This window comes from Dreissena polymorpha, chromosome 3 (genome assembly GCF_020536995.1).
Source record: "Dreissena polymorpha isolate Duluth1 chromosome 3, UMN_Dpol_1.0, whole genome shotgun sequence".
Taxonomy (NCBI): Eukaryota; Metazoa; Mollusca; class Bivalvia; order Myida; family Dreissenidae; genus Dreissena; species Dreissena polymorpha.
Window position 1 is genome coordinate 83,448,594 of NC_068357.1, and position 26,701 is coordinate 83,475,294.

Below are 26,701 nucleotides of genomic sequence, written 5' to 3' on the forward strand. Positions count from 1 at the left end.
TTTATCATTATAATGTAAATAAATTGTCTTCATAGTGTAGCTTTCTATAAACTGGCATTTTTTCAATTATCTCCTAGAATATGCAATTGGAAACATAGTTTTTTGCATTAAATATCATGAGAACAGTAAATCCAAACAAAACCATTTGAGAATTTACTGAGATCAGACACAATATCAAACAGTTTGTTTTGATGGTCATATGGTTACAGACTCTACAATGCCTACACATTTAACTTATTATTGTTCATGCTATCAAAGAGCATATGAAATCATTTTTAAAGCTAAGGTGATGAGTTTTAACCATGTCTGAAGTAACTTCTGTTTTTTACTTTGATCCAAATGGCTGCATTTAATCATTTCCTTTGCTTATGAATGGATCAATGAAGACATGCGCACTGTATGCTTTACACTACATGTATATAAATTTACATTCTTAATATTTAATTAGTAGCAGAAACTTTGAAGAAAGGAAAATGAATTTTGTTTCCGTTCTTGTTTTAGGAAGCAAAGATAAATCAAGCAAAAAAGAAAAGATATAGAGGATATTTGTTGGATTCGGTGGATTATCGATTTTAATTCACGAGTGATCATATCAAATAATATTTTCGCCACGAGTGAAAATATATTTTTTCTATGATCACGAGTGAATTAAAATCGATATTCCACCGAATCCAACAAATTTTCTTTTTATTTTATGCTTTTTTTACAGTTTATATACATTTTTAAAGAGTTTAACTAAAGAATTATGCTGCGATAATGACGTCATTTCGTAAAACAATGACGTCATTTCACAGGAAACAGTGAAAATTATCGATAATTTTCACTGATAATTTTCACTTTTTGAAACAGTGGAATGATCAGTTTTAATTCACTGATATTTCTCTATAAACCACCGGAAAGCATAAAATAAAAAATAATACTAGGTTTGGCTGCATGAAGGTTAATCATTGGGAGAACAAACGAAAATATGAGAAGCTAAAATACAACTATGATGCCTTCGTAGCTGCTAGGCTAGAGCAAAAGAATGGAATCAAAGGACATTTTAGTGTTTGCTTTAGAACAGAAATCAGATTGAAATACATTTATTTTGAAAGTTAAGCAAATTTGGCCTGGAAGAGATGACTGTTTACAGGAATCAATAGATGTCATCTTGTTTATAGCGCACAAGATCCGGAGATATTATTGAAAGTGGACTTCGCAAATTCAAATTCAGTGCAAACATTACTTAAAGCTTAAACTTCTCTGTGATTATCTTGATAGCTAGAGTAACAAAGGGTTATAAATACATCACTGATTTGCTGCTTGCGAAATTTTACTTTTTTTTACACTGAAATGTTTGGAAAGTTTTCCGCACATTATTTGGTAATGCTTATTGCTGCATAATGAAATTCTAGATTATATTAATTTGAAACTCTATACATGTGTGCCAATTCATATGAGGTGCCAAACTCATAATGTCAGATTAGTCTTCTTTGACTTGTATGTGCCCAGCACTGAGAATTGTCAAGCTACACGTCTCCTGGACAGCTATTGTTACCCCATGTGTAGTGTCTGTAACCAACTCAGATCATGTACACAAAAAATGTGTTTTAACTAAAACATTTGACATTTGATATAATGTTCAAGTCACTGTTTTTATGTAAACTTGCTTTTATAGTGCATTTTTTAATGCTTTATGCCATTCTGCAACTGTTTTTGGAATCATATATTTTGGTAGTGTCTGTAACCAAACTTATGAGCATGCAATTCTACCTTTTATGAAAACTTATGCTTTTTCAAACCAATTGTTTCGATTTATTTTGTTTGAATATACTTCCTGGTTTCAGACAAATGCCTAATTAGCTATCTTGTGGGTCTATAATAAAAGTTATAGAAGAGTTTCTTACTTGGTTCTCTTTTGGTCTGATACCTGATTAATTAATGCTTTGAATTTTTTTTTAAGATAGTAATCACTTTTGGTTTTTTGCTTTATTTCAACAGTTTATAACCTGTAATTGATGTTAAAGTGAAAATATCTGAAGTTTTGAAGTTCTGCTATGTTTTTCTTGCATGTTATATGACTAGAGTAGTGTCTGTAACTTGTATTATACCATAGGATGAAAATGTTAGATAAAAAAATAATGCATGCATGATCAAATAAAATTCAACTTGATTTGAGTAGGGGATGCCTTGAGCTTTAAAAATAACACCAAGGAAATGCTGTATCTACAATTTCAATTTTTTAGGTGAGTGAGACTACTATGAGCACCAATATCGTGTTTTAGCCGCAAGTGAGGCAACTCCTTCAAAACTCAGGAACATGAGAAGGGTCTATTAATATATATTATTGCCAATTCAATTTAATTAGAATTCTACCAATTTGCTTTAATCCATTGGCACATCACACATGTTTTTACAACTGGCTGATATGAAGGGTTTTGTGGTCTGATTAGCAGACAGGGTAGCCCCTGACCCGACCGTGTGGCCGCTACGCTGGTCGCATATGGTATATGAACCGGTTGTGTATGACACCCAAAATGGGCTGTTCGAGATCATGAGCATCAGGTCCAAATTTGAAAGCAATAAATATCAACCATACCTTGCTCTGAGAGAGAGAGCAGCTTGTTCTTCTTGATAGCCCACTGCACCTCAATGTTTCCTGTGGTTGAGAACGCCCAGCAGCTGCCACAGGAGCCCTGGGGTTCAAGAAGACAGAAAAAATCTTAAAGAAAGTTATAGTTACAATAAAATCTTAACTTATTTTGGCTATACAACACCATCATAAAGTAGACATGAATTACTTGTGTTTAAAAACAAAACAAAACAGAGATATAATAAATATTAAAAGAAATACAATACATACATACATATACATTTCCTTAATATATAAGTTTAAGTACTCTTCATTTGACATTACAGTTTTAGGATGTACCCGGTACTATACATAGTATCAAAGATGTGATACTTGTAAGTTATTGCACTTTCTGCTCATAGTATTTTCGACTTTGCAATTAACCAAGAAAGATCACATTCTATAATCTAATTATCCAGCACATAGGAATACACATTGACTGAATATCGCAAACCATGTGATCAAATGACTGATATCAACCACTTTTGATGGTCGCCCTTTCATTTAATGAATGTTTACAATAGTAGCAGAATTAAGTTAAATATGAATTGTGTTCTGAACAAACTGGCTTTTATGCATGTGCGTAAAGTGTCAGCCCAGATTAGCGTTAACTGGAGAAGAAACTTTTTGAACAAACTTCAATAAAATAACAAGCAATATCCCCCGCCAAATAAAGTTTGTTTATGGATGGGTGCAAATCCCTTGATATACGGTATCATCATAACAAATAATGAAGTGTAAAGTAATTGTTTTGATGCATTGCAATTCTCCTTATTGATATCTATACACCCATGAAGTTTCATGTTTAAATCTTGTAGAGTATCTGAGATATAGCCTTGAAAAGTTAAATCATACAAAAACAATCAAGGGCAATAACTCTTAGTTAAAAAACTGTAGGGTTATGGTTCTTGTGCATGGCAATTCTTCCCATTGATTTCTACACACCCATGAAGTTTCATGTTGAAATGTTGTATCGTATCTGAGATATAGCCCTGAAAAGTTCCAGCATACAAAAACAACAAAGGACAATTACTCTTATTTAAAAAAGTGAAGGGTTATAGTTCTTAAGCATGTCACTTCTCCTCATTAATATCAATACACACATGAAGTTTCATGTTGAAGTCTTGCATGGTAACTGAGATATAGCCCTGAAAAGTAACATCAAATAATAAAAAAACAGAGGGCAATAACTCTTATTAAAGAAAGTGTAGGGGTATGGTTCTTACGCATGGCGCTTCTCCTTATTGATATCTATACACCTATGAAGTTTCATGTTGATATCTTTTATAGTTTCTCAAATATAGCCCTTAACAGTTTTGTGACAGACGGGTGGACAGACTGACAGACTGATGGACAGACAACACCAATCTATATCTCTCCACCTTTGGCAATACAAAATTCAATCCATTTTATGTGTATACTGCTCAGGCTAATCTGGGATGACAATTTACGCACATGCATTAAGCCCAGTTTTTTTTATTACGTTGCTCGTAAGATGCTATTCACCTGATTCTTGACAGGTGTCACGGCCCCATGGTCGCGCCAATCAAAGTTGTCTGGTATGGACCCTGAAGGGATGGACGCCTTTCTCATCCAATTATTGGCCTCCGTGTCCCATTTCTTGCCAACGTAACGCTTGAACTCCTCCTCTTTAAAACAGACATTGATGAACACTGAATACTTATCATTATATCATTATATGAGCCATTCTCTTGGAAAAGGGGCTTAGTGCTTGTGCATTAAGTGAACCCAAGATAAGCCTGCGCAGGCCCATCAGGGATAACGCTTTTAGCCCTTATGGTGTTTTCTTTTAATGGAAGTCTCTTCTAACAAAATTCAGTTTATACGGAAAGTGTTGTTCCTGATTAGCCTGTGCAGCCCCACAGGTTATTCTTAGACTACACATTACACACATGCCTTTAGCCCCATTTTCCCATACCATGGCTCATATAAATGTCAAATACATTTAACAAAATTATATATTTAGCATTTAAAATTGATTGATTAACTAGACAGTTGTATGTATCTGTGTTTCATTATTCTACATCATATGGTGTTAATCCCTAATCTATCAAATCATGAAAAATGAACAATCAATTAAAATATTCAGTATGAAGGACAATATTCTGTTAGAAGGAATGTCCTCAGAAGTTACCAACTTATTGCTGTTGGAGAAAAAAATAATTGGCAGACAGGATAATGACATAACTTGTTCAATCATTCAAAAGTTCAAGAACAATTGTAATTTGTACAGTGGTTAGTTTTTTAAACCTTCCATGATGAGAAAAAAGTATAATATTTAAATATGTTCCTGGCAGATATTAAAATGCCAATAAGGCATGATATTTCAGGATGCTCCAGACAGAAATCAACAAGTCATGAATCACATACTAGTAAGATCAGCAAACTTTGTGGCCCCATAGACAGCTGATCCATTCTCTGTCTCTTGCAGCTTACGGGCTGTCCGCATGTTATCACAGAACACTGCAAACCTTTTCTCCTCCTCTGAAAACATAAATGTTAAAAAAAAATCAAAAAAACAATACACGGAGATATTGAGACTTATATTAATCAGGTCGTGAATATGGTCTGCAGTTAGCGAGTATAAAGTGTATGTGTCATGAATCTGTTTTCCTGTTAACATTCTTGTATTTTTCATTTGAGTAAATAGTTAAATCAGAATGAAATAAAAGAAGTTTAATCTTAAACTCATGCACAACAAACTGTATTGTCCTGTTTTTGTTGTTTGTTTCTGTGTGGTTTTGTTGTTAATGTTTTGTTGTTGGGGGGGGCAGAGCAAAAGAATATTAAAGAAATTAACTCATTTGATTGAAGAATTCATCACTCTCAATATCAATACTAATATAGGAGGGTATTACCTTTGGGTGAGTCATAGAGTTTGTTGAACTTGGCCTTGAAATTCTTATACATTCCAATATGACAATCATCATGTCCACCCCCACCAATCAGATTCTTTGCATGTTCTACCATATCATGTCCATCTCCACCAATCAGGTTCTTTGCATGTTTTACCATATCATGTCCATCTCCACCAATCAAATTCTTTGCATGTTCTACAATATCATGTCCACCTCCACTAATCAGATTCTTTGCATGTTCTACCATATCATGTCCATCCCCTCCTATCAGATTCTTTGCATGTTCTACCAAATCATGTCCATCCCCTCCTATCAGATTCTTTGCATGTTCTACCATATCATGTCCATCCCCTCCAATCATATTCTTTGCATGTTCTACTACATCATGTCCATCTCCACCAAGCAATCTATCAATTCCAATGTGAACCAAATCATGACCATCTTTTCCAAGCAGTTCTTTCGCGTGATTTACCAGGTCATGATTGTCACCTCCTCCAAGAAGATTCTTAGCATGCTCAACCAATTCCTGGCCATTCTTTCCAAGCAGCTTACGACCAGTATCAACAATTGCATCAGTGTCAATTTTGGATTCAAAGTTTTTAAGATGATCAACCAGATCATGACCATCTGGACCAAGAAGTTTTTTGCCCTGACTCAACAGTTCGTTGGCATCTCCACCAAGGATGTTTGAAGCTCTGTCCTTGATATCTTGCACAAAGGGCAGATCACTGAGTTTTGTTTTCGACAACTTCACCACTGTTGGCTGGTTGGTATCAGCTGTGGGAGAAATTTCTTCTTCGGTGGGCTGGAAAACAAATGTTGACATGAAATTTCCTGGATTTGTAAACTCTGGGATATTTGTTGGATCTTCAAGTTTGGGTTTGGGTTAATTTATTTTTGCCCAAAACCTGAAAATACATTTCTGATCTGTTTACATACTTTTCGACACCCCTTAGGGTTGCTTAACTTTCACTTAAACATCAATGAGTCAATTACCCACATTGTCTGATTTTTATTGTCTAAATAAGGCGATAACATTGTTACTAAAGCCTTGATTTGCATCTCACAAGTGGTATAATCAAAAGGTGCAATAAACCATTATTGCAAAAACATTCTTATTAGTGGCAACCATCTTTCCTTGTGATTGTAATTGATTTAAATTGAAATAAACAGTGGTGATATTTATGACAGTTTGGCATTTGATACATTGTGACCTTAAGTCAATCTACAATAAAGCAATCTGTACCTTCCAGTTCCAGATATTCTGTCATTTTGCTCTTCAAGAAAAACTTTATAAAATTATTAAAAGTACGGCAAATGATTTAAGTCAAGAATTCAGACTCATAATGCAGTTTTATAACTTCAATATGTTCCCTTAATGAATGTAAAATCATATATTCCCATCACTTAACCAGCATATATCTTGCATGTTTGGCAAAACATCTCTGCATGTGGCCCTAAAAGTAGCAGCTTGGGATTTCCGAGGTTGTTTTATTACGCTTCTTATTAGAAGGACCTTATCAAAAAGATTTCAAATGTTAATCAAGGGAGCTGACATATTAACTGACATGTCAAAACTTGTTTCCCGCCGTAAGTATGACGTCACAACCTGGATATACATGTATTTATGTAATAAGACTTCTGACATATAATTTTGATTATTATTTGACTTCACAGGTGAGTGCACACTTGAAAATCCACGAACATCAGTGCCTGACGATTAATATTAATTTCACACACTGTAAAGTGGTTTGATGTAGGCATCGCAGTTTGAAGAACGCGACACATCAGACAGTTTATTTCCAAACCATTTAATATTGTTTTTCATACAAAATTAGTGATATATAATTCAAATGTGAAATCAATATTTGTTTAAGTAAAAAGCCAAAATCTTGAGTGAACTAAGCGCCCTCTCATTGAAAAATAAAACTTCTGTTGTGTTGCAATCATCAACCCATGACACAAACGTCATGAGGGCCATAGTTCTCTGTTTCGCACCTTGGATTTTCGGGGAATTTAACTTTTCTTAGCAGATTATATGATGTTTCCATATTTCCAATTTCGCTATTTTTTTTAGAACTTTACGGAGATATTTGATTATGTTTTAGTTTCATGAAGATTTAACAAAATGTGACTCCTAGAGTGAAGGCAAAGGCAAATAAATATAAAGGCATGGTTTGATAGTATGATATTGATACTAGGCAACATCTTCAGCCTACTTCCACATTTACCCCAGGATCACTGGGATCATATAAGTCGTCCGTATGCACAGTATGCAGCCATGGCTCATTGGCGTATTTCCTACACAGGTACCCATTTTATACACCTGGGTGGAGAGAAGCAAGCGAGGGATTAATTCTTTACTGAGATAAATTCCGCGGTTTGAGTGGGATTGGAACAAAGGATCTTCTAAATTCCAAGACAAGCATCCTTACACTAGACCACTGTCCCAATGTATTCACAAGGAGTCACTCCTCGATGGCCATGTTTTTCAATGGATCACAATCAGTTACCAACTCAGTTGGAAGAAAACAGTATGATGTTACAATTTGCCAAAAACACACACCTCTGGGCCTTTTCATTTTAGAGAAGATTTTAGATTGTTTGCCATACGAGTCTATATAAATCATGTGACTCCTGGAAAGTCTTCATTTTTAACACCAGATACATGATTTAAACAAACTTAGTAGTGGACCACTAGATGATGATACTATTCAAAACATAAAATCCTGACTCTTGTCGAATGCGCAAAAACAAGATCAGGAGATGATCACTAATACATCACACCTTTGATAGACCGCTTTGACTCGAGTGCTACTTGAAAATAAACATTGATCATTATGTGTGAAAATGTTGGGACTAGAATTTAAGTTCAAAAGTAGGATGAACTCCAAAACGTATCATTAAAATTACCAATGTTTATTTCAGAAATATAAACACGGAAAATAATGGGAACTTCAAATAGGTCGAATATTAATCAATTTAAATAAATTGTGTTTTTGAAATAGCTGTGTTAGGCTGTATAATAGTATTATTTCAGAATGATTGTTTCATGACCCAGAAATAAGACAGATTAATATTACTCATAATGTCTACACATATTTAAGCTATGTCATTTATGTGTGACAATTTAAAAAAATATATAGTTGAAATTTAGTACAGTATAAATGATATACCTAATAATGACTGTACTTCACCTTGAAATGGACATTTTTGTATGCAATTCTTTTATAACAATCTTAACTGCAAGTTGTATGTCTTAAGTAAAACTTCCACATATATTAAAGATTAGTGTTTTTATACTATCAACATGTACTGTGTTACTGTTTTGTATGTGTGTCACTTCATTATGTGAGTGAAACGATCAATGTTCAATATGGTCAAGTGGACAGGAATTAAGGCATAAATATTACAAGAAAACAACTTAATAATAATTAATATTAATATGACTCCATAATAAGCAATTGAGTAACCTTACAATTAACTACTCAAGTGTTGACAAATTCATGCGTTGCATGATGTAAGAAAACAGTAAACCTCTATACTCAACTCCTAACAAAAATTATTTTTATCATTTAACCCAATTAATTTTAACTCAAAAGTTTTTTAATAACATTGTTTTTTAATGGGAAATTATCACTATGATGCACACCCACATGTATAATTTCTTTACTTCCACGTGAAACACCAGCTTTCCTTATCACACATTTGACACAAATAGAAAAAAAATGTTCACACCTTCCTGGTCAAGAACAAGAAGCAGATAGTTAAAGGAAAAATGACAGTTTTATTATTTCACTCTTGTGCAAATATGAATGATACATCTATAAAGGCAAAAAAACAAAGACAACAACAGTTCATATATTGCAAAGAAATACAATAGACTTAGTAGTGTTAGTAGGCTCTCCAGTCACTGAGCTTTTACAGGTCAAAATCCTGCACATATACAGGTCAAGAGGTCAACGGGTACGCCGTCAAAAATTGTGCCCAGCTCAGCACACTGTCAAATTATGGACCTTAAGAGTTTATAAAGATCAAGATCCACATGAAGTATAAAGTTGAAACATGTCTAAAAGAACACTTTAAAGTAATATGAGTAAGGTAATCACACAATACATCAGAAACACAGAAATCTGCTTATCAGTAACAGAAATGATATTTTCTTGTACTATATGCAGGGATTAACATTGAAACATAATCATTCTTTTTGATGCAAACATTTTGCATTTTTTTCACTTTTGACTCAGCAGTAAATGTGGCCTGTAGAGTGTTAACAAGATTTTACTACAGCTATATAAGGAAAAATGCCCCGCCCCTTGGAAGCCATTTTGTTCAAGCAAACATAATTATTTTCGAACTCATCCATGATATCATTGAGACCAATCTTCTGACCAAATGTCATGAAGATTGGACGAAAAATGTGGCCTCTAGAGTGTTAACAAGGTTTTACTATAGCCATATATAGGCATATAGGGAAAAATGCCCCGCCTCTTGTGGCCATGTTTTTAAAGCAACCAAAACCATTTTCGAACTCATCCAAGATATCATTTGGACAAATCTTCTGACCAAGTTTCATGATGATCGGAAAATAAATGTGACCTCTAGAGTGTTAACAAGGTTTTACTATAGCCATATAAGAAAAATAGCCCCACCCCCGTGGTGGCCATGGTTTTCAACCAACCTGCATCATTTTTGAACTCGTCCAAGATATTACTGGGATGAATCTTCTGACCGAGTTTCATGAAGATCGAACTATAAACGTGGCCTCTAGAGTGTTAACAAGATTTTACTATAGCCTTATATAGCCATATTAGAAAAAATGCCCCGCCCCTTGGCGGCCATGTTTTTCAAGCAAACGTAACAATTTTCGAACTCATCCAAGATATCGTAAAGACAAATCTTCTGACCATATTTCATCAAGATTGGACAATAAATGTGGCTTCTAGAGTGTTAACAAGGTTTTACTATAGCCATATTTTGAAAAATTCCCCGCCCCCTGGCGGCCATGTTTTTCAACCAACCGGCATCATTTTCGAACTCGTCCAAGATATTATTGGGATGAATCTTCTGACCAAGTTTCATGAAGATTGGACAATAAATGTGGCCTCTAGAGTGTTCACAAGATTTTACTATAGCCATATATAGCCATATAAGGAGAAATGCCCCACCCCTTGGCAGCCATGATTTTCAAGCAAAGGTTACCATTTTTGAACTCATCCAATATATCAGTGGGACAAATCTTTTGACCAAGTTTCATGAAGATCGGAAAATAAATGTGGCCTCTAGAGTGTTAACAAGGTTTTACTATAGCCATATTAGGAAAAATGCCCCGCCCCCCGGCGGCCATGTTTTTCAACCAACCGGCATCATTTTTCGAACTCGTCCAATATATTATTGGGATGAATCTTCTGACCAAGTTTTATGACGATCAGACAATAACTGTGGCCTCTAGAGTGTTAACAAGATTTTACTATAGCCATATATAGCCATATAAGGAAAAATGCCCCGCCCCTTGGCAGCCATGTTTTTCAAGCAAACGTAACCATTTTCGAACTCATCCAAGAAATCATTAAAACCAATCTTCTGACCAAATTTCATGAAGATTGGACAATAAATGTGGACTCTAGAGAGTTAACAAGGCAAATGTTGACGCCGCACAACGGACAACGGACAAAAAGCGATCAAAAAAGCTCACCATGAGCCCATTGTGCTCAGGTGAGCTAAAAATTGCGAGAACAACACAAGAATAACATCAAAATCCATAAAAAAAAAACGTATTTATTAATTGCCTGTTTATTTATTATTATTACTTTTACGGAACTGTTTATTATAATGATAATTCCCTTTACGAATGTGACGTATAATATATATTATGATCATGACAAATGCATATTTTATGTTCATGTTGTCTTATACAGATTATTTAATTGTTTAGTGGGAAATACAATGATAACATAGTATTTAAAAGTACATTTTAAATATGTTATACTGCTATCGTTATGAGTGTAAATATTGAAGAAAATCGTTACGGTTGACATAAATAAACATATAATAAATTAAATAGAAAAACAAGGTCGCATTCATTCATAGTCATATCTCGCATCAAACAAATATGAATAAAATGAATAAGTTTTTTTAAATTAACAGACATATAAACACTTGACATATAATATTCATGATATAAAATAACGTTAAAATATAACGGTTATATTTACATAAGTGAGTTATAACTTAACGCTTTAAGCGCTGGAACCGAATTTTGAAGGCCTTTGCAAACAGTTTGGATCCAGATGAGACGCCACAAAGCGTGGCGTCTCATCAGGATCCAAACTGTTTGCTATTCTGATAGTATTCTTTGAAAAAAATCGAAGAAAATGCTAATTTTAGAAATTCTGCAGACGACATTTTAGCAGACGACAAATTTCCCAGCATGCAAAGGGTTAACTATCGGCTCAAAATGACAGTCTTATAATCACGCAATAAACATATTTTAGCTATTAAACAATCATACTTGTGTTTGACATAAATATGAATAAAAATGCTAAGTTCTTACATTTAATTATACACATGCTATTTACAAACAGAGAACACGAATTGTTATTGTGTTCTTCTTGGATAATTGACAATAACACATAATTATTATTTGTTTTACAATAACTTCAGAATTAATAAACATTTAAAAATATATCTAGACACATACTTCTCAAGTTGACCTTCTTAATTGACCACTCGCCAGCTGTCAATCAAACTCACGTAATAATCAATCAGATTTCGTTTATTGCGGCCACATGGTCCGACAAACAAAGACTGTCGGAGTAATGGAATAAGCGTTTTATGAAAACACAACTTAGTGGGCGGAGCGATCGCGTAGATGGCGACTGGTCAATTATACCATACCATACCATATTCTTTATTGCATAAACATATACAATGTTTATAGCAAACAATATATAGAACAAATATACAGTGGGTAAGACATACAATTAACAACAATGGTTAACAAGAGCTTAGTTAGTACATGTACACACAATGATGTTTAGAATGATACTAACAATTGTAATAAATCTTTTTTTCAATCACTCTGCAGTGTTCTGGTCTTATTTGCAAAGAAAACGAATTTTGCTAAATTATTCAGCACAATTTTTGATTCTGAGTTTATAAGTGCGATACATTTATTTACAGTAGGCCATCGGCAAAAATAAGGTTTGAAGAATTTTGTTCTAATTAGTATTTTTGACAGACATACGTGTCTTGTATAAGCTATACCAAAATTACTTACATGCAACGAAACTTTAGAAACATCAATCAAAACCCAATAATGCAAACAGATTGACATATTTCAGTCATAATAGCTGTCTTCAAACGGACTCTCGCATCTCGCACTGCGTATAGCCGTCGTATAACTAATTTTGTTATGTGGCACTATAATTGGTGATCAGTAACGTAGTCGTTCGTATAAAGGGTTTACTTCAATCAATTAATAATCAGTTTTATTGAATATCCAATACAAACACTATTGTTTAGGCACAAAGTAAAGTATCTGATATTGAGCATTTGTGTATTATCAATTTGTATAAAACATTTTTTAGTGATTCTTTGGCCTAACAATGATCATATCTTATAAAAGTGATATATGTTGAGGTCGCAAACGCAGACCACAACTCATTTAAATCAAATGCCAATACAAACTTCATAAGCACATATAATTAAAACCAATTAAGGTTTAATGTTATGGAATACTTTCAGAATGGGCATATTTAATAAATTATATTTACTATTGTCAAATCCCCATGGTCAGTCGTATAATAGTACATGAGTTGGAATTACATTGGTAAATCACGAGTGCGAACCACGATTGATTTGAAAATATGCCTGTTTACCCCTGACCATTTGAATTTTAACAACAAAAGTTATCAAGCACAATATTATTTCGATTATGATTTTTATGTCCGCCCATGTATTCACCAATTAATTAAGAACTTTTAATTGCGCGCATCAATAACACCATGTACAAAACAACATGGAGTTGATTCCATTAATTAAAAAAATGAGTGAATGACGTCAGATTCATACATAAAATAAATATGCGTCATGTAAAAATATCAGAATAATTAAAAAAATACACCTACGAAGTTAGCTTGATGACATTCACGGGAACATTATTTTAAGAAAAGACTAATTTACTATACAATACAGAAAAATCCACAGAACAATGCCAACAAATAACAAAAAAATGCCATCGCCTTACAACGCTCGAGGTCGATTATATGGCATACATGGCATTTCATGAGCAACCATACTCTAATTCAAATGCAACTACATAGCATTGCGATCCACACTTTAACTTACAAACTACACCAGCATATACACTAATTTAGCATGGTGTTTTTATGTCTATGTTCCTAATTTTGACATAGTAAAGAATAGTCTCAAAGCTTTTAACTAATTAATTAATTAATATAATTGCTTCCCTTTCCTGTATATCGTTGCTTCACGCCTTGTATATAATTGCTTCACATTATTGTAAATCTTTGCCGCTTGTACATCAATGCTTCATGTTATTGTTTAGTATTGCATCACGTTTGTGTATACCCGTCCTTAACCGTATTTTACATATACCGCTTAAATGCAGCATCAGCAAAATCCAACAATTCTTTTTCGGCCCGTTCTGCTACGCAAGCCTTTTTGCCCAACCGCAACTGAGTTTCGGCATCCAATCCTGTCAATGTATTTTATTATTGTTCATTAAGAACTAAACCTCACACAGATATTTTTTTACCTAATATCAACCAGTTATCTTAACTTAACTTTATCAAAACACCTTAGACAAAAGAATATGCAACTCATTTTATGTAATATTTGTAAAATATTTATAGTAGCATGTACTCAAACTATACGGATTTATGCTTTAAAAGACCTTCAAATATAGCTGTTTGAGTGCAATGGTCATAAAATAACAACTGAATATTGAATAATCGCAGCCCAATATAAATCCGACAAAATGGGCTTGATGCTGTAGTGCCCTGGCCGAGTTATACCTTTGTTAGTTGTATTTAGCCGATTTATTTACTGATACCTAACCATACAAAACAAACTGAAAACAACCACGTATAATAAACATTTGGAGTTGCAGAAAGTAAGTTGTGTTTTCTACCCTTGCAAGTGTCAAATAGATGTTTTAGTATTGATGTAGATAGATTAAATCAACGCACGTTTATGACAATATGCATACTGGTCGTGTACGTAATTCCGGCCTGTACGTAAAAAATCGGCCACCTGTGTTTAATCATTTTCATGATCTAAACACACATGTTTTGATTATTTTTAGAACAAATAACTTGAAAACCAACCCTAATCTCAATATTTTGCAAATTAAAGAAGCATATCACTGTAAACGTTTGCATTAAAATGTCTCAAACATAACACAAGATATTTCTCTCATGGGAAAAGTGACGTCAGTATCTGTTGCAAAAATTATATTCATATAAGAAACAAATATATTTGATAAGATAATTAATATTTCTATCTGATAAACTCAAATTAAGGTATTTTTAATTAATTGTTTAAAAACATACATTAAAAAAAAAATCAGGACCTAAATATAAACTTTTAATATATGAATTACCTCCCTTGATTTGAATATTAATACTTTACATGTTGTAAAATTAAATATAAGCGTTTACTAAAAATCGACACTAAAGTCAACTTTTTAAACAAAATGTTTTTACTTTCTTAGCTATGTTAGTAAAAATTGATTAAAACTATTGAAAGAAAATATTTTTTGTGAATTTGCAGTTTCCCATTAACCGTGCAGGCCTGTTAATATTTATTAAAATAGGTAGGGGGAGTAACTGGTATAAAAACGTCGCATATTTTTTATGTTTCAAGTCAAAAATTGTGTTTGTGTAAACCTTTATTAATACTCTTAAAATGAGGACATTCGTCTAAAGATATTGCTTTGTAATTATACCTGCAGATTAAACTGAAAAGTGGCCGATTTTTTAGGTACAATTGCCCTACGAAAATTGATAGTTTATGTGTCATTAATTTCTGTTCATAAAAGTAACATACACTGATCTAATTCTAATGAAATTTTCATGCTAGGTGAGTTTTGAACCCAGGATTATATATGTGAAGTTTAGTTTAAACCAGTTGCCTAAAACAAAAGCTATTGTTAAAATAGTCCCAAAAGTGGCTGGAATTACGTACACGACCAGTATCATATAATATTTGCAAGAAGAACTTTAAAACATAATCATCATTCGGATATGCTTAGATTTCGTCCACAATTCACAGACAAGCTAGGGAAAGTCCATTCTAATAATAGGTGTAAGTCCTAAATCATTATCGTTTTCATCTATTATACCTTTATTTATCTGTATATATCATCCTCATTAACAATTGGATATTTTATAAAGCAATGGCACGCGAATTAATACATTTAATAGGATATTGCTATAAGAAACTACCTTGAAACACCCATTCATTACGTGGAACCTTCCTCCCGTAATGCTTTGGGAAACTATATAAGACAGAACTGAAGCAGTTGAAACTCACTCTGGTCGGGGAGCGTCAAGCTTACCAACAGCACTAAATCGTGTGTTTACTCACATGTAACTGTGCTGTTAAAACAAAAGCTAATTGGCAAAAAGGGACACTAGTAGCCTGAACGCTTTTGTAAAAAAAAGACTCGTGCCGGTGTTGCATGTCAATGTAGTAGACCAACTAAATAACCAGCAGCCATTTGCACCAAAAGCATCTTAGACATAATTTAGTTATTAATTATATTTTAATTAGTGTTACTCTACGAATTACACACCAATCATTTTCATTTGTTTCTAATCACTTTGGCCAGGTAGCCACGCGAAAACCTATTATATCCTTTGTTAATTCCCGTATTTTGTAGTGTCCAAAGTCGGGCACGCTACAATGCTATGACATTCATGGTTAACATTGGCTTTGCGGGGGCGGCACTGCCTTCAGCTCACTGCTTCAATGACCTGAACATTTGAGCCTATTTTCACGAAAATCGTTCTAAATGCAAATTTAATATTTAGCGGATATCCAATGGTTGCTGGAGTATTTTACTCCAAGTGTGAAATTGACTTTGATACTTCTCAATACTTCTTGACCTCGTGTCCATGATACCAACATTTGGGCCAAGGTGTATGCATCAGACACAAAATGTTACGGAAATGGTATTTGTAGAATTCATATTTACCTTTCACATAAGTTTGCTTTAACAATGCACAAATACCATCAATCCCGAATGATCTTGTGCAAGTACTCAATGACAACATCATCTGTGCATTTGAGTATGACCATTTAGTTTACATTTGAAAAAGTACACTGTTACTTACGAAACTCGTTGTCCGACACGCGATCCTGACACCGTTTCACCCCATGTCGTATTGTACGATAAATATGAACCAAAATTATCAAAGGGGGACAAAGTGCGGGTCTCTCGTAATATTCACGCACAATTCCGTACCAGTAGAACTTCCATATATGGTCCGACTTCTTATGCACTGCAGCGTATGTGTTGCTGCAAGTAATATTGTTTGGTAATGGCCTGGCAGTTAAAAAGCAAGCAACTGAATAAAGACTCAAAATACAATTATGTTAGACTAATCTGAATACCACAAGTTAACTTTATCTTAAATTTACAATGCAGTAATGCATTTATCGACACGGCTATGCGAGATTCGGTACAATGAATGCAAAACTACTAATGAAAGTTGAAGAATGTACCTGAGCACGGCTATCAACAAGTTGACAAGAACGATCTGAGTAAGAATTATATAGATTGCTCCTATATAAATGACCAGGCGGGTGTTTTCTGGACAACGATCTTTACCGCCTGCGGATTTCCAAACGGTCGAATTCGTGGTGCAATCTCCATATTCATCTCCTACAAAATGTATAACGTTTGGAGAGGAAGTCCACATTATCGTATGGATTTTTATACATTAAAAATAGAAATTATTCACCACAAAAATTATGCCATGTTTGAAACAATCAATTATTAAACCCCGCATGTGCAAAAATAAACTTATCGATATCACGGTGCCTATACCACGTGACTTTTTCGGATCTGTGTTGGGAGAATAAAGCGCGACCCAGTTAACATTTTTAAGGATATCTTTTTAAATATTTCACTATTTAATGGGATAAAGTGGAGAGCCCGCTAATTTGTAAGAGTTTTCTATAGGCATCATGATCTTTTTAAACAAATAAGTATTTTTTCAGTAAAGTGCAACCGCGCGTTTGAACGGTTAGAAAAATGTCGGATCAGTGTGGGGACTTCATATTGCAAACGCGCGGTTGCACTTTACTGAAAAAAATACTTATTTGTTTAAAAAGATCATAATTCCTATAGAAAACTCTCACGCATGAGCGGGCTCTCCACTATATCCCATTAAAAATTGTGAACTATTTAAAAAGACATCATTAAAAATGTTAACTGGGTCGCGCTTTATTATCCCAACACAGATCTTAAAAAGTCACGTGGTATAGGCACCGTGGATATGTACCACTTAGATACACAAATACTTTTGCTTGCAACCATAAAGTAGTAAAAAAAGACTGAATTGGAAATTGTTTATGCACATCATGTATATATACATTGCGTACTAGTCTATTCTTAAATCAGAATGTCTTCCTATATATATATATATATATATATATATATATATATATATATATATATATATATATATATATATATATATATATATATATATATATATATATATATACAGATAAAACGTAAAAAGTTTTATTTTGTAATTTTATCAGAAAAGTCTTTCAACTTTGAATTCTCTCGCAATCAATTGAGTTAGAAGAATCGTACCCGAAATTTCGTCCAAGAAGAGCTCTCCAAAGATTTGCCAATATGGTTTGTAAACTATCTTTTTTAGTAGGGAGGCGCTTGGAGGCGAGTTTGGGTACAGATTGGCCTGGTACATAACGCTAAAGCTGACAAAGAAGACCATGAAGATTCCCAAAAATGAAAGCAGGTCTTTCATCTGAAAAACAAATGCGAACAAAATGGAACAACTGCTGCAACAGCAGAACAAACGCCTTAATATAGCAATGGGACCTTTGTTCATGGCGATGAACCCATCGCCATACAGAGTGATAATGCAAAACTAATATGTTGTTACAATAATTGTGCACGTATGTTGGATTTGAAACATTTTCAAATTGAGTAAAATTAAGCATAGAATAAAAATACAAATTACACAACATACCATTTTCCTTATCATGATTACTTTTGGACCGACGTTTTTGGCAACAAGAAATGCCTGTAGAAACCGCACATAGTACATAGCCACGGTAATACTGCAAAATCAATTTCAATTAATGATGCCGAGTATCCTGATTGTCTTATACCGCCGTATTAGTTTTTATTTTTTTACTTTTTAAAATGTTAAGCTTATTGGCCACTTGCCTTAAATTAAACACGATGAGATGCTGAATAACTCAATTGGGTTTTCTTGATTTTGTTTATGTTAAAATAGTCTTGTATTTAGTTTAACCGGCTGGATGATTGACGTTGTAATTACAAAAACAACTAACATTTGCATCACCAAAATGCTAGTTAACGTTTTTGCTGTTGTGCTATTTATGATCCGTTTCATAAAATCATGGATTCGGTTTGTGTATTTTATTGCTATTCTGCCATTGCAAATAAAAAATTTATCTGCCATTGCAAATAACAAAATTATTTCGGAAACAAACATATTATATGGGATTAACAAAGGGTTATACGGGCGAGCGGGCGTCGTTAAACAGGTGTTTTCGTTCATTCACGTTGGCATTAACCAATCTTTAATAAAGTTTTGGGTAGCAAACTAGCATAGATACCTAGTTTGGTATTTTATTCAGGGCTAGCCTGACCAAGGTCAGTGTCACGGTCATTCAAAATAGAAAAAAAACGTGTTTCGCTCATTAACTTGAGTTTGGATGCAGGTATTGAACTAAAATTTAGTTTGTAGGGCGCTTCTATAAAGACCAAGCTTGGGGTTACACGTGGGACTAGTCGAATAAATACCAGGGTCTATGGTTTTGCAAATAGGGAAACAGCACAAAGGTGGTTTCCAGTTATGACCAGTCAGGTAAAGGTCAAGGTAACATTTTCACAAATTAACAAATGGTTACAGCTCATAAAATTTTAGATTTGATGGAGGTTTTTTTGCAGAAAGTTTGTATTATGTACCTTAAATTAAGATTGGAATTGCATTTAGGAACAATTAGATACAATTTAGGGTCACTGATTACTTATAGTATGCAAACAGTTTTTACTAAAAATGTTTATAAATAAGTACTTTTGTGTGCATTTAGCTTTGCATTAAAACAACAGAATGTTGGACAATACTTTTTTTCTGTGTTCAATCTTTCTGTGTTTTCACTATGAGCATTAATTACATGCGAAAAAAAACATGAAAACCTGGACTCGTGGCCTTTTCATTTTTCTTTTTTTGTAAATATTTTAATCGTATCAAACCCGAACATAAATTGATACATGCCACCTCTTTACGATTAGTGCATATATAAGCCCTGTAATATTGAATCCGCATTATGGTTTTATTAAATATTTAATATTAGATCTTAATTATACATTTTACATACCTGTATAGGAAACGGACATACTGAAAGTCATCTCCTGAGAAAGTGAATCTTAAAGCAACAGTCGTGATAAAAAGAATGTTGATCAACATATCAAACTTATTCCAGTGAGATCCAATCCAAGCTTTGATTTTGCTTAAGAGTCCAGGCGTTCTATGCGTGATCAACTGAAAAAATAGATTATCAATACATGTTAGCATTTAGACTAACACAGTTCATTTTGATAATATATGCAAGACGCTTAACCAACTGAGCTAGTCTGTGCAGTTGAGCAGTTCTGATAAAGTTTGTAAAATGTTCGTAAAATGTTCTTATATTTTTTGTTATTAGACCTGTCTCATTTCCTCAAAAGCCATTGTGGCGGCCCAGCCCCAGATTGTGTACTCCTTAAAGGAAGTTTCTTCATCCAGGTCCACGATGATGAAGTAAGAGAAGTAGAACATAAAAATCACATAGGACACCTGAAACATGTATTGAGTCGTATGAAAAGTATAAAAGATAAAGGCATAAAAAGAATAATAAATGTTTGTAATAATATCCTGCAATCATGATTATATGTCATTTGAAAAGATTTGTATTGCTAACTAGTACACATTCTAAACTTGGATATTGATATATATACATTTCACAATGCATACGTGCTTTGAATACTACAACACCGACCTCCTCTGAACCATTCGTATCTTACCATGTTGAGCGTGTAAACGGAAAATGGCGCTGTGTACAGATAATACAATGCATCAAATATTTGTATCACTCCATCTTTTTCATTTCGAAGCATTCCCACGGTGTGCAACTGCGGCTTAGACGAGTCCTTCTTAATATTAAAATAGTTTTGAAATTCAAGTTCGTCCCATTGGTCCTCTTGACTAACCTGCGTGATGAACATACTTTAAAAATCGCCCTTTAAAGTGTTAAAATAAGTATTATTGCTTACTTAAATGGGGCATAAACAAGCGTATTTTCATATATACGCACTTTACTTTATCTGAATCCATGTGTTTATTTTACATGGTAAATTAACCTGTTCTGTGGTATAATAACAATATACACTTGTACATGTACAATTCCTTACTAAAATCGATGTATCGTTTTTAATATATTTTAGCAATTTACGTAATAGACGTCTTAGTGGCATACCATAATGACTTACAACCACATAGATATTGATCCGTGTGTTTATTTAACACTTTTATTAACTTCTTCGATGTTATAATACAAATATATGCAAATAGTATTGTAATGTAACCTTGTTTGTTTTTCGTTTCGTGCTGCAACATGTCTCAGTAAGTTCATGCGATGGGTCCGATGGGCGAACCTACGTGATGAACATACTCTTAAAATCTCATTTTAATGTGTTCAAATACGTACCTATGCTGACTAAAATGAATCATTATCCAACGTTTACATTATTTCTCGTTTACCATTACACCATTAGCTACACACCTATATCTGGATCTATGTGTACATTTAACACTTTTATTTGGTATAATATAAATGTATGCATATACTATTGTTTTGTTACCTTGTTTGTTTTTTGTTTCGTGTCGCCAGATGGCTCAGCATGTTCGTCCGATTTGTCCTCCGTGTTTTTCTGCGTGATGAATACACTTTTAAGATCTCCCTTTACATTGATCAAATAAGTACTATTGCTCATTAAAATGAATCATTACTCTACCTAACTGGGGCTTTAACCAACCTTTACATTATGCCTCGTTTTTAGCCTATGTTAGCACTTTATTTTATCTGGATTTAACTTGGTTAATTAACCTGTTATATGGTATGAGAACAATATACACAAGTATATTTACAATTGCTTACTAAAATTAAGCAGTACCCAACGTTTACATGTAGTAGTAGTCGTAGATATAGTAGTTGTCGAAGCAGTTATAAGTGTAGAAGTAGTTGCAATAATAAAAGTTTTTGTTGTTGTTGTGGTGGTGGTTGTGGTACATGATGTATCGTTTTTAATATATTTTAGCATTTTACCTAATTGACATCTTAGTGGCATAACATAATGAGCTATGTACAACCACATAAATATTGATCCGTTTGTTTATTTAACAGTTTTATTAACTTCTTCGATGTTATAATAATAATATTTGCAAATACTATTGTTATGTAACCTTGTTTTTTTTTCGTTTCGTGCTGCAACATGTCTCAGAAAGTTCGTCCGATTTGTCCTCCGTGTTTTTCTACGAGATGAACATACTTTTAAAATCTCCCTTTACATTGATCAAATAAGAACAATTGCTTATTAAAATGAATCATAACCCTACGTTAACATAATTCTTCTTTTTAACTTATTTTAATATTTTACCTCATCGTCATTTAAATCGCACAACATTGTTAGATCCACACATATAAATGTTGATACACTTGTCTAATTAACACGTTTTTAAAATTTTATAAGATATAATAAAAATATATACGCATTCTATTGTTATATTACCTTTTTTTTGCCGCAAAATGTCTTTGCTTTAAACGGTCGTTCATTCGTGGTGAATTTGATGCCAAATACGAAAATTGGCATGAACAGCGCTAGGAGGATCTGAAAAAATCATCTTATAAGCAAAATAAAAAAAATATCATTATTTATTTATTTAACAGATAATTTAAAAAATACATTAATAAATCAACTTATTTATACATTAATTAAGTATGTAAATAGTATTTAGATTTAATATATGTTATCTTTATAATTTTAAATTTGATTTGCAATGCTATGGGGTCTAAAATGCCTGCATAAATTATTGGTCTATTGCTTTAAATAATATACAAGCAGGTTTAATGAAATTCTCTCATGATATTGTTCTGGAGTTGTATTATTCCTATATATGTTTGTGTGGTGATTAGTTCTGTGCTAAGTGGTAGTTCAACAACCCTTTCAACCGATCTAATACCCTATTGCTTTTACGTAAATTTATACCCTTGTATTTATTATGCCTATAGTAAATCAATCAAATGCTAAAAGGGGGTCACCAAGTTACACTTTGTGGACATACATGACATTCTTTTATAAAATTTAAACAAAGAAGTCATTGATTGGTCATAATTATTTTTGAAATAAATCATTGTCCGGAACTAGTTTCTTAGGTTGAAAACTGTCTACATTTATATATAGGGATAGTATTATGTATTGAACGTATTGAGCTTCTATAAATTTAGTTTCATTTAACAAACTTTCAAGGGGTGCAACACTATCAAGCGATGACAAGTAAAGACGATAACTTGTTTAAATAAACTATCACTCAACGAACAATACGTAAACACATGCAATTTCTTTATCAAAATACCTTCCACCAGGATGTATAATTTGTAATCTTTCCTCTCCAAATTAAGTTAAGTTTCGTTTGGCAACATTCGTGCCCCATAAACTCCTTGAGAAAATTATTGTCCACCAACGCTAACGGCGTTATTGAATGAAATGGCTTCTTAAGTTTTTTTACCAACAAATCATGGGCCATTCTCTTGTCTTGCTTGTAACATTCGGTGAGTAACTCCATTGATTTGCGTTCGTAATTTCTAAAATATATATAGATACGCAATATGTTAATGTGTTGTCATTTTACATACTGGTAACAGTAACAGAAACACCTGTACCCAACTCATTCTCTCGAATATTTCCATTAACAATACTAATTCATACATAAAATATAAACTTGCAGCATAACGAATTGTAATTTTGGAAAGTTACAATGCACATTATATAAGCATGTTTTTATACGTGTACTTAATAAACGATACAGTTACCTTGAATTGTTCTTGAGAATCGTTGACAATTCTAATTCCAGGCTTTGTTTTGCAGTTTTACTAAAGTTTTTCAAAATTGAACTTGCTACCAAAGCTGCACCTACAATGTGTGAACTGTTTATGAAAGCTATCCAATGTTTGCACATTAAGTCGATCACTGAAACAACTATCTAACACATTGTTTATTAAAGAAAAGAATAACCATTTTAATAATATTATGTTTAATGTAACTTACCAAGTTTGTCTTGACAATATCCCCACAGAAGCTGCCCCAGCTGTTGACGGTTAAATATTACGGCAAAGAGAAAAAGGTCTATAAAACCAATCGGCCTTTGAATGTCTGCGTGATAATAGAACAGAACTACGATTATCAGCTTTTACGTACAGCGCATCAATTTAAACGTACAATATAACGTGCGAATCTTTTATTCAAAATGCAAATTTATTTACACAAACTTATGAAATATTTAAATACATTTGAAAACGTAAACTAACTAGACCAGTCTGTGTATGAGTTCGAAAACCGAAACATCCACGTACTTGGTTGACTATTTATGACAAATGCATGAACGAACATTAGAAATGCTATTATCAAAGTACTTAGATGAGGGTATGGATTGGACACATCATCGTCGTTGAGCTGAGCACCCAGAAGCCGTCCGATTTCCAAGATCAGTTCAAAACTGTGCTGACATGTGTCGTTTTTACTCAATGTTGAATTGCCAACAGATGCCGCGTTAGAACGATCTCGACCGGAAATGCTGTCTCGTTGTTTACTCCATCTTATATTGGCAACAACATTAGTTGTGTCATGCTCTTGATTGAAACGATAGTCTTCTTTTGTCTAAATATTAAGGTAATACAGTGTCTGATAACATGCTAGCTTCAATGTTAGCGCGCTAGATTTGCTACTTAAGGTCATTGGTTCGAATACCAAGGAGGCAAACGTTTTAATAAAACATTTATTTTTTGCTGTTGTACTTACTTTTTAATAACATTTTCTAATAAAACAAAAATATATCAGCAATTCTTTCAAAATATCGATCATCCAGTGAGCCACTTTTTTTCAGAAGGCATGACTGTAATATATTGTGTGCGTTTTATCTACGTACATGTTTCTGTTGTGATTCCTGTTTCCACGCCAGCTGATTTTGAATAAACATTTTCATTGTATCATTTGCCGTATTATGACCCAGCACCTGTGGTTAACAAAACAGAAAGGAAAACACACAAATAAAATGACACACAATTGTGAATATATTTTCTTTTGCAGCAGTACATTCAACACAAGAGTGCAAACAAAGATATATATATATATATATATGATGACTTACTTCGATATACAATTCCTGCAGTGTACATATGTTAAAGAACGCTGACGTGACGGCATGCAAGTCTTTTTCAAGCAAGAGTTTGACAAAGTCTGCTTGATCATTTGCCAACGTTGCAAACAGGGTATCACGAAAAATGTCCTGAAAGTTTCAATATAAGCCGCTGTCTGGTATAACCAGGCTTAAAGCATGTGGGTAACGTGTCATTCCTGGTTGGTATATGGAATCCGCACACGCTTAGCAGCGCGGACACTTTTGCCTTGAACGGATTTTCGTTAAAAAGAGACTTCATTAAAACGAAAAAATCAGTATAAGCAAAAATTGTTGTCCTTGGGACGGCAGTTGACACACCTGCTTTAAACCGGTGATCCAAGAGCCCGATTCATACATACTGGAAACTTGCTATGGCTTCCCTTGTCCAAAGTCATGCGATATATGCACGAGAGAACAGTTTAACCTCGCCATACAAACTGTACACGTTGATATGTCAAACATAATGTGAATGTTATAATACCGTACAAACAAGACATAACGTGACCGGATGAACACAATATGTATGTAAAAAATTTACTGGATTGCTTTCAATTACTTGTTATAACTTTTGGTAATCAACTACTTGTACTCCCCACCGAATCCAAATATATTTTGAAGTTATTCAGTATGTTAGAAATATGCATTAAAAACTACCATTTTAAATAATAAACTGAGATAAATAGCGTGTATTTATAAGTTCCTTTTTTAATGCTAAGTTTGTAAACATTTGCCGATAAAAAAAATATTTGATTTTTTACTAACATTTATCAAACAACAAATGCTTTATGACCAAAAAGCAATGTACATGATAATAATGAAATTGGTTGAAATTAGTTGAAGTGGGAGCCTTAACGTAGTTTAAATGTTAAAAAATCAGCAATATCTGCTCACAAGTTATTAGTAATTCCTCTCTAAAAATGCTGATGTACAGACTTAAAATTAATCATTAAACGAAGTGTATAACATTTACTGATCAAACAATATTAATGAATTAGTTTCTTACAGATTAAAATATTAAGAGGTACAATGCAATTGAAGTTGTCGTCGCACGCAAGGTTCATAGTCCACACATAAGCAACCATTCATGTTCAGAAATATGCTCTTCTTAATACCGGTAGTCTTCAAAGACAATCTACGTAGTATTTATCATGTTTGAACGGTTTTCAATGTTGATGTATTAAAAGTAAAACATAATATAGGGTCATTATTAATACGAAATCTACTTACATCAGAAACTGTTTCAGCGTCTTTTAACTTCGGCTTTTCAAACGGGATCTCCTTGACATCAGAAACTGTTTCAGCGTCTTTTAACTTCTGATTTTCAAACGGGATCTCCTTGGCATCAGAAACTATTTCAGCGTCTTTTAACTTCGGCGTTTCAAACGGGATCTCCTTGTCTGCAAAATCGAATTTGTTCCATCTCAAAGCAAGAGATAGTAGGCGCGATTTCGGGTGTCCTGGAT

General features: G+C 33.4%; 1 protein-coding gene and 1 long non-coding RNA gene across 51 annotated transcripts in view; one reads left to right on the forward strand and one right to left on the reverse strand.

The window, feature by feature from the left end:
* LOC127875025 (uncharacterized) overlaps positions 1-26,701 on the reverse strand; it is a 305,966-nt gene that overhangs the window by 200,256 nt on the left and 79,009 nt on the right. For 5 of the 49 annotated variants that reach the window (XM_052419795.1, XM_052419808.1, XM_052419798.1 and 2 more), the window contains exon 13: positions 2,579-2,675. The exons of 36 other annotated variants lie outside the window; for them this stretch is intronic. In XM_052419795.1, the coding sequence (XP_052275755.1) occupies positions 2,579-2,675 (97 nt within the window). Of the gene's footprint in view, positions 1-2,578; positions 2,676-4,117; positions 4,261-5,002; positions 5,117-5,490; positions 5,627-26,701 lie in introns of all 49 variants that reach the window. 8 more of the 49 variants (XM_052419791.1, XM_052419776.1, XM_052419800.1 and 5 more) reach the window with 5 other exon arrangements.
* Positions 1-26,701, forward strand: part of LOC127875033 (uncharacterized) — a 252,157-nt gene that overhangs the window by 166,489 nt on the left and 58,967 nt on the right. The window lies entirely within an intron of this gene.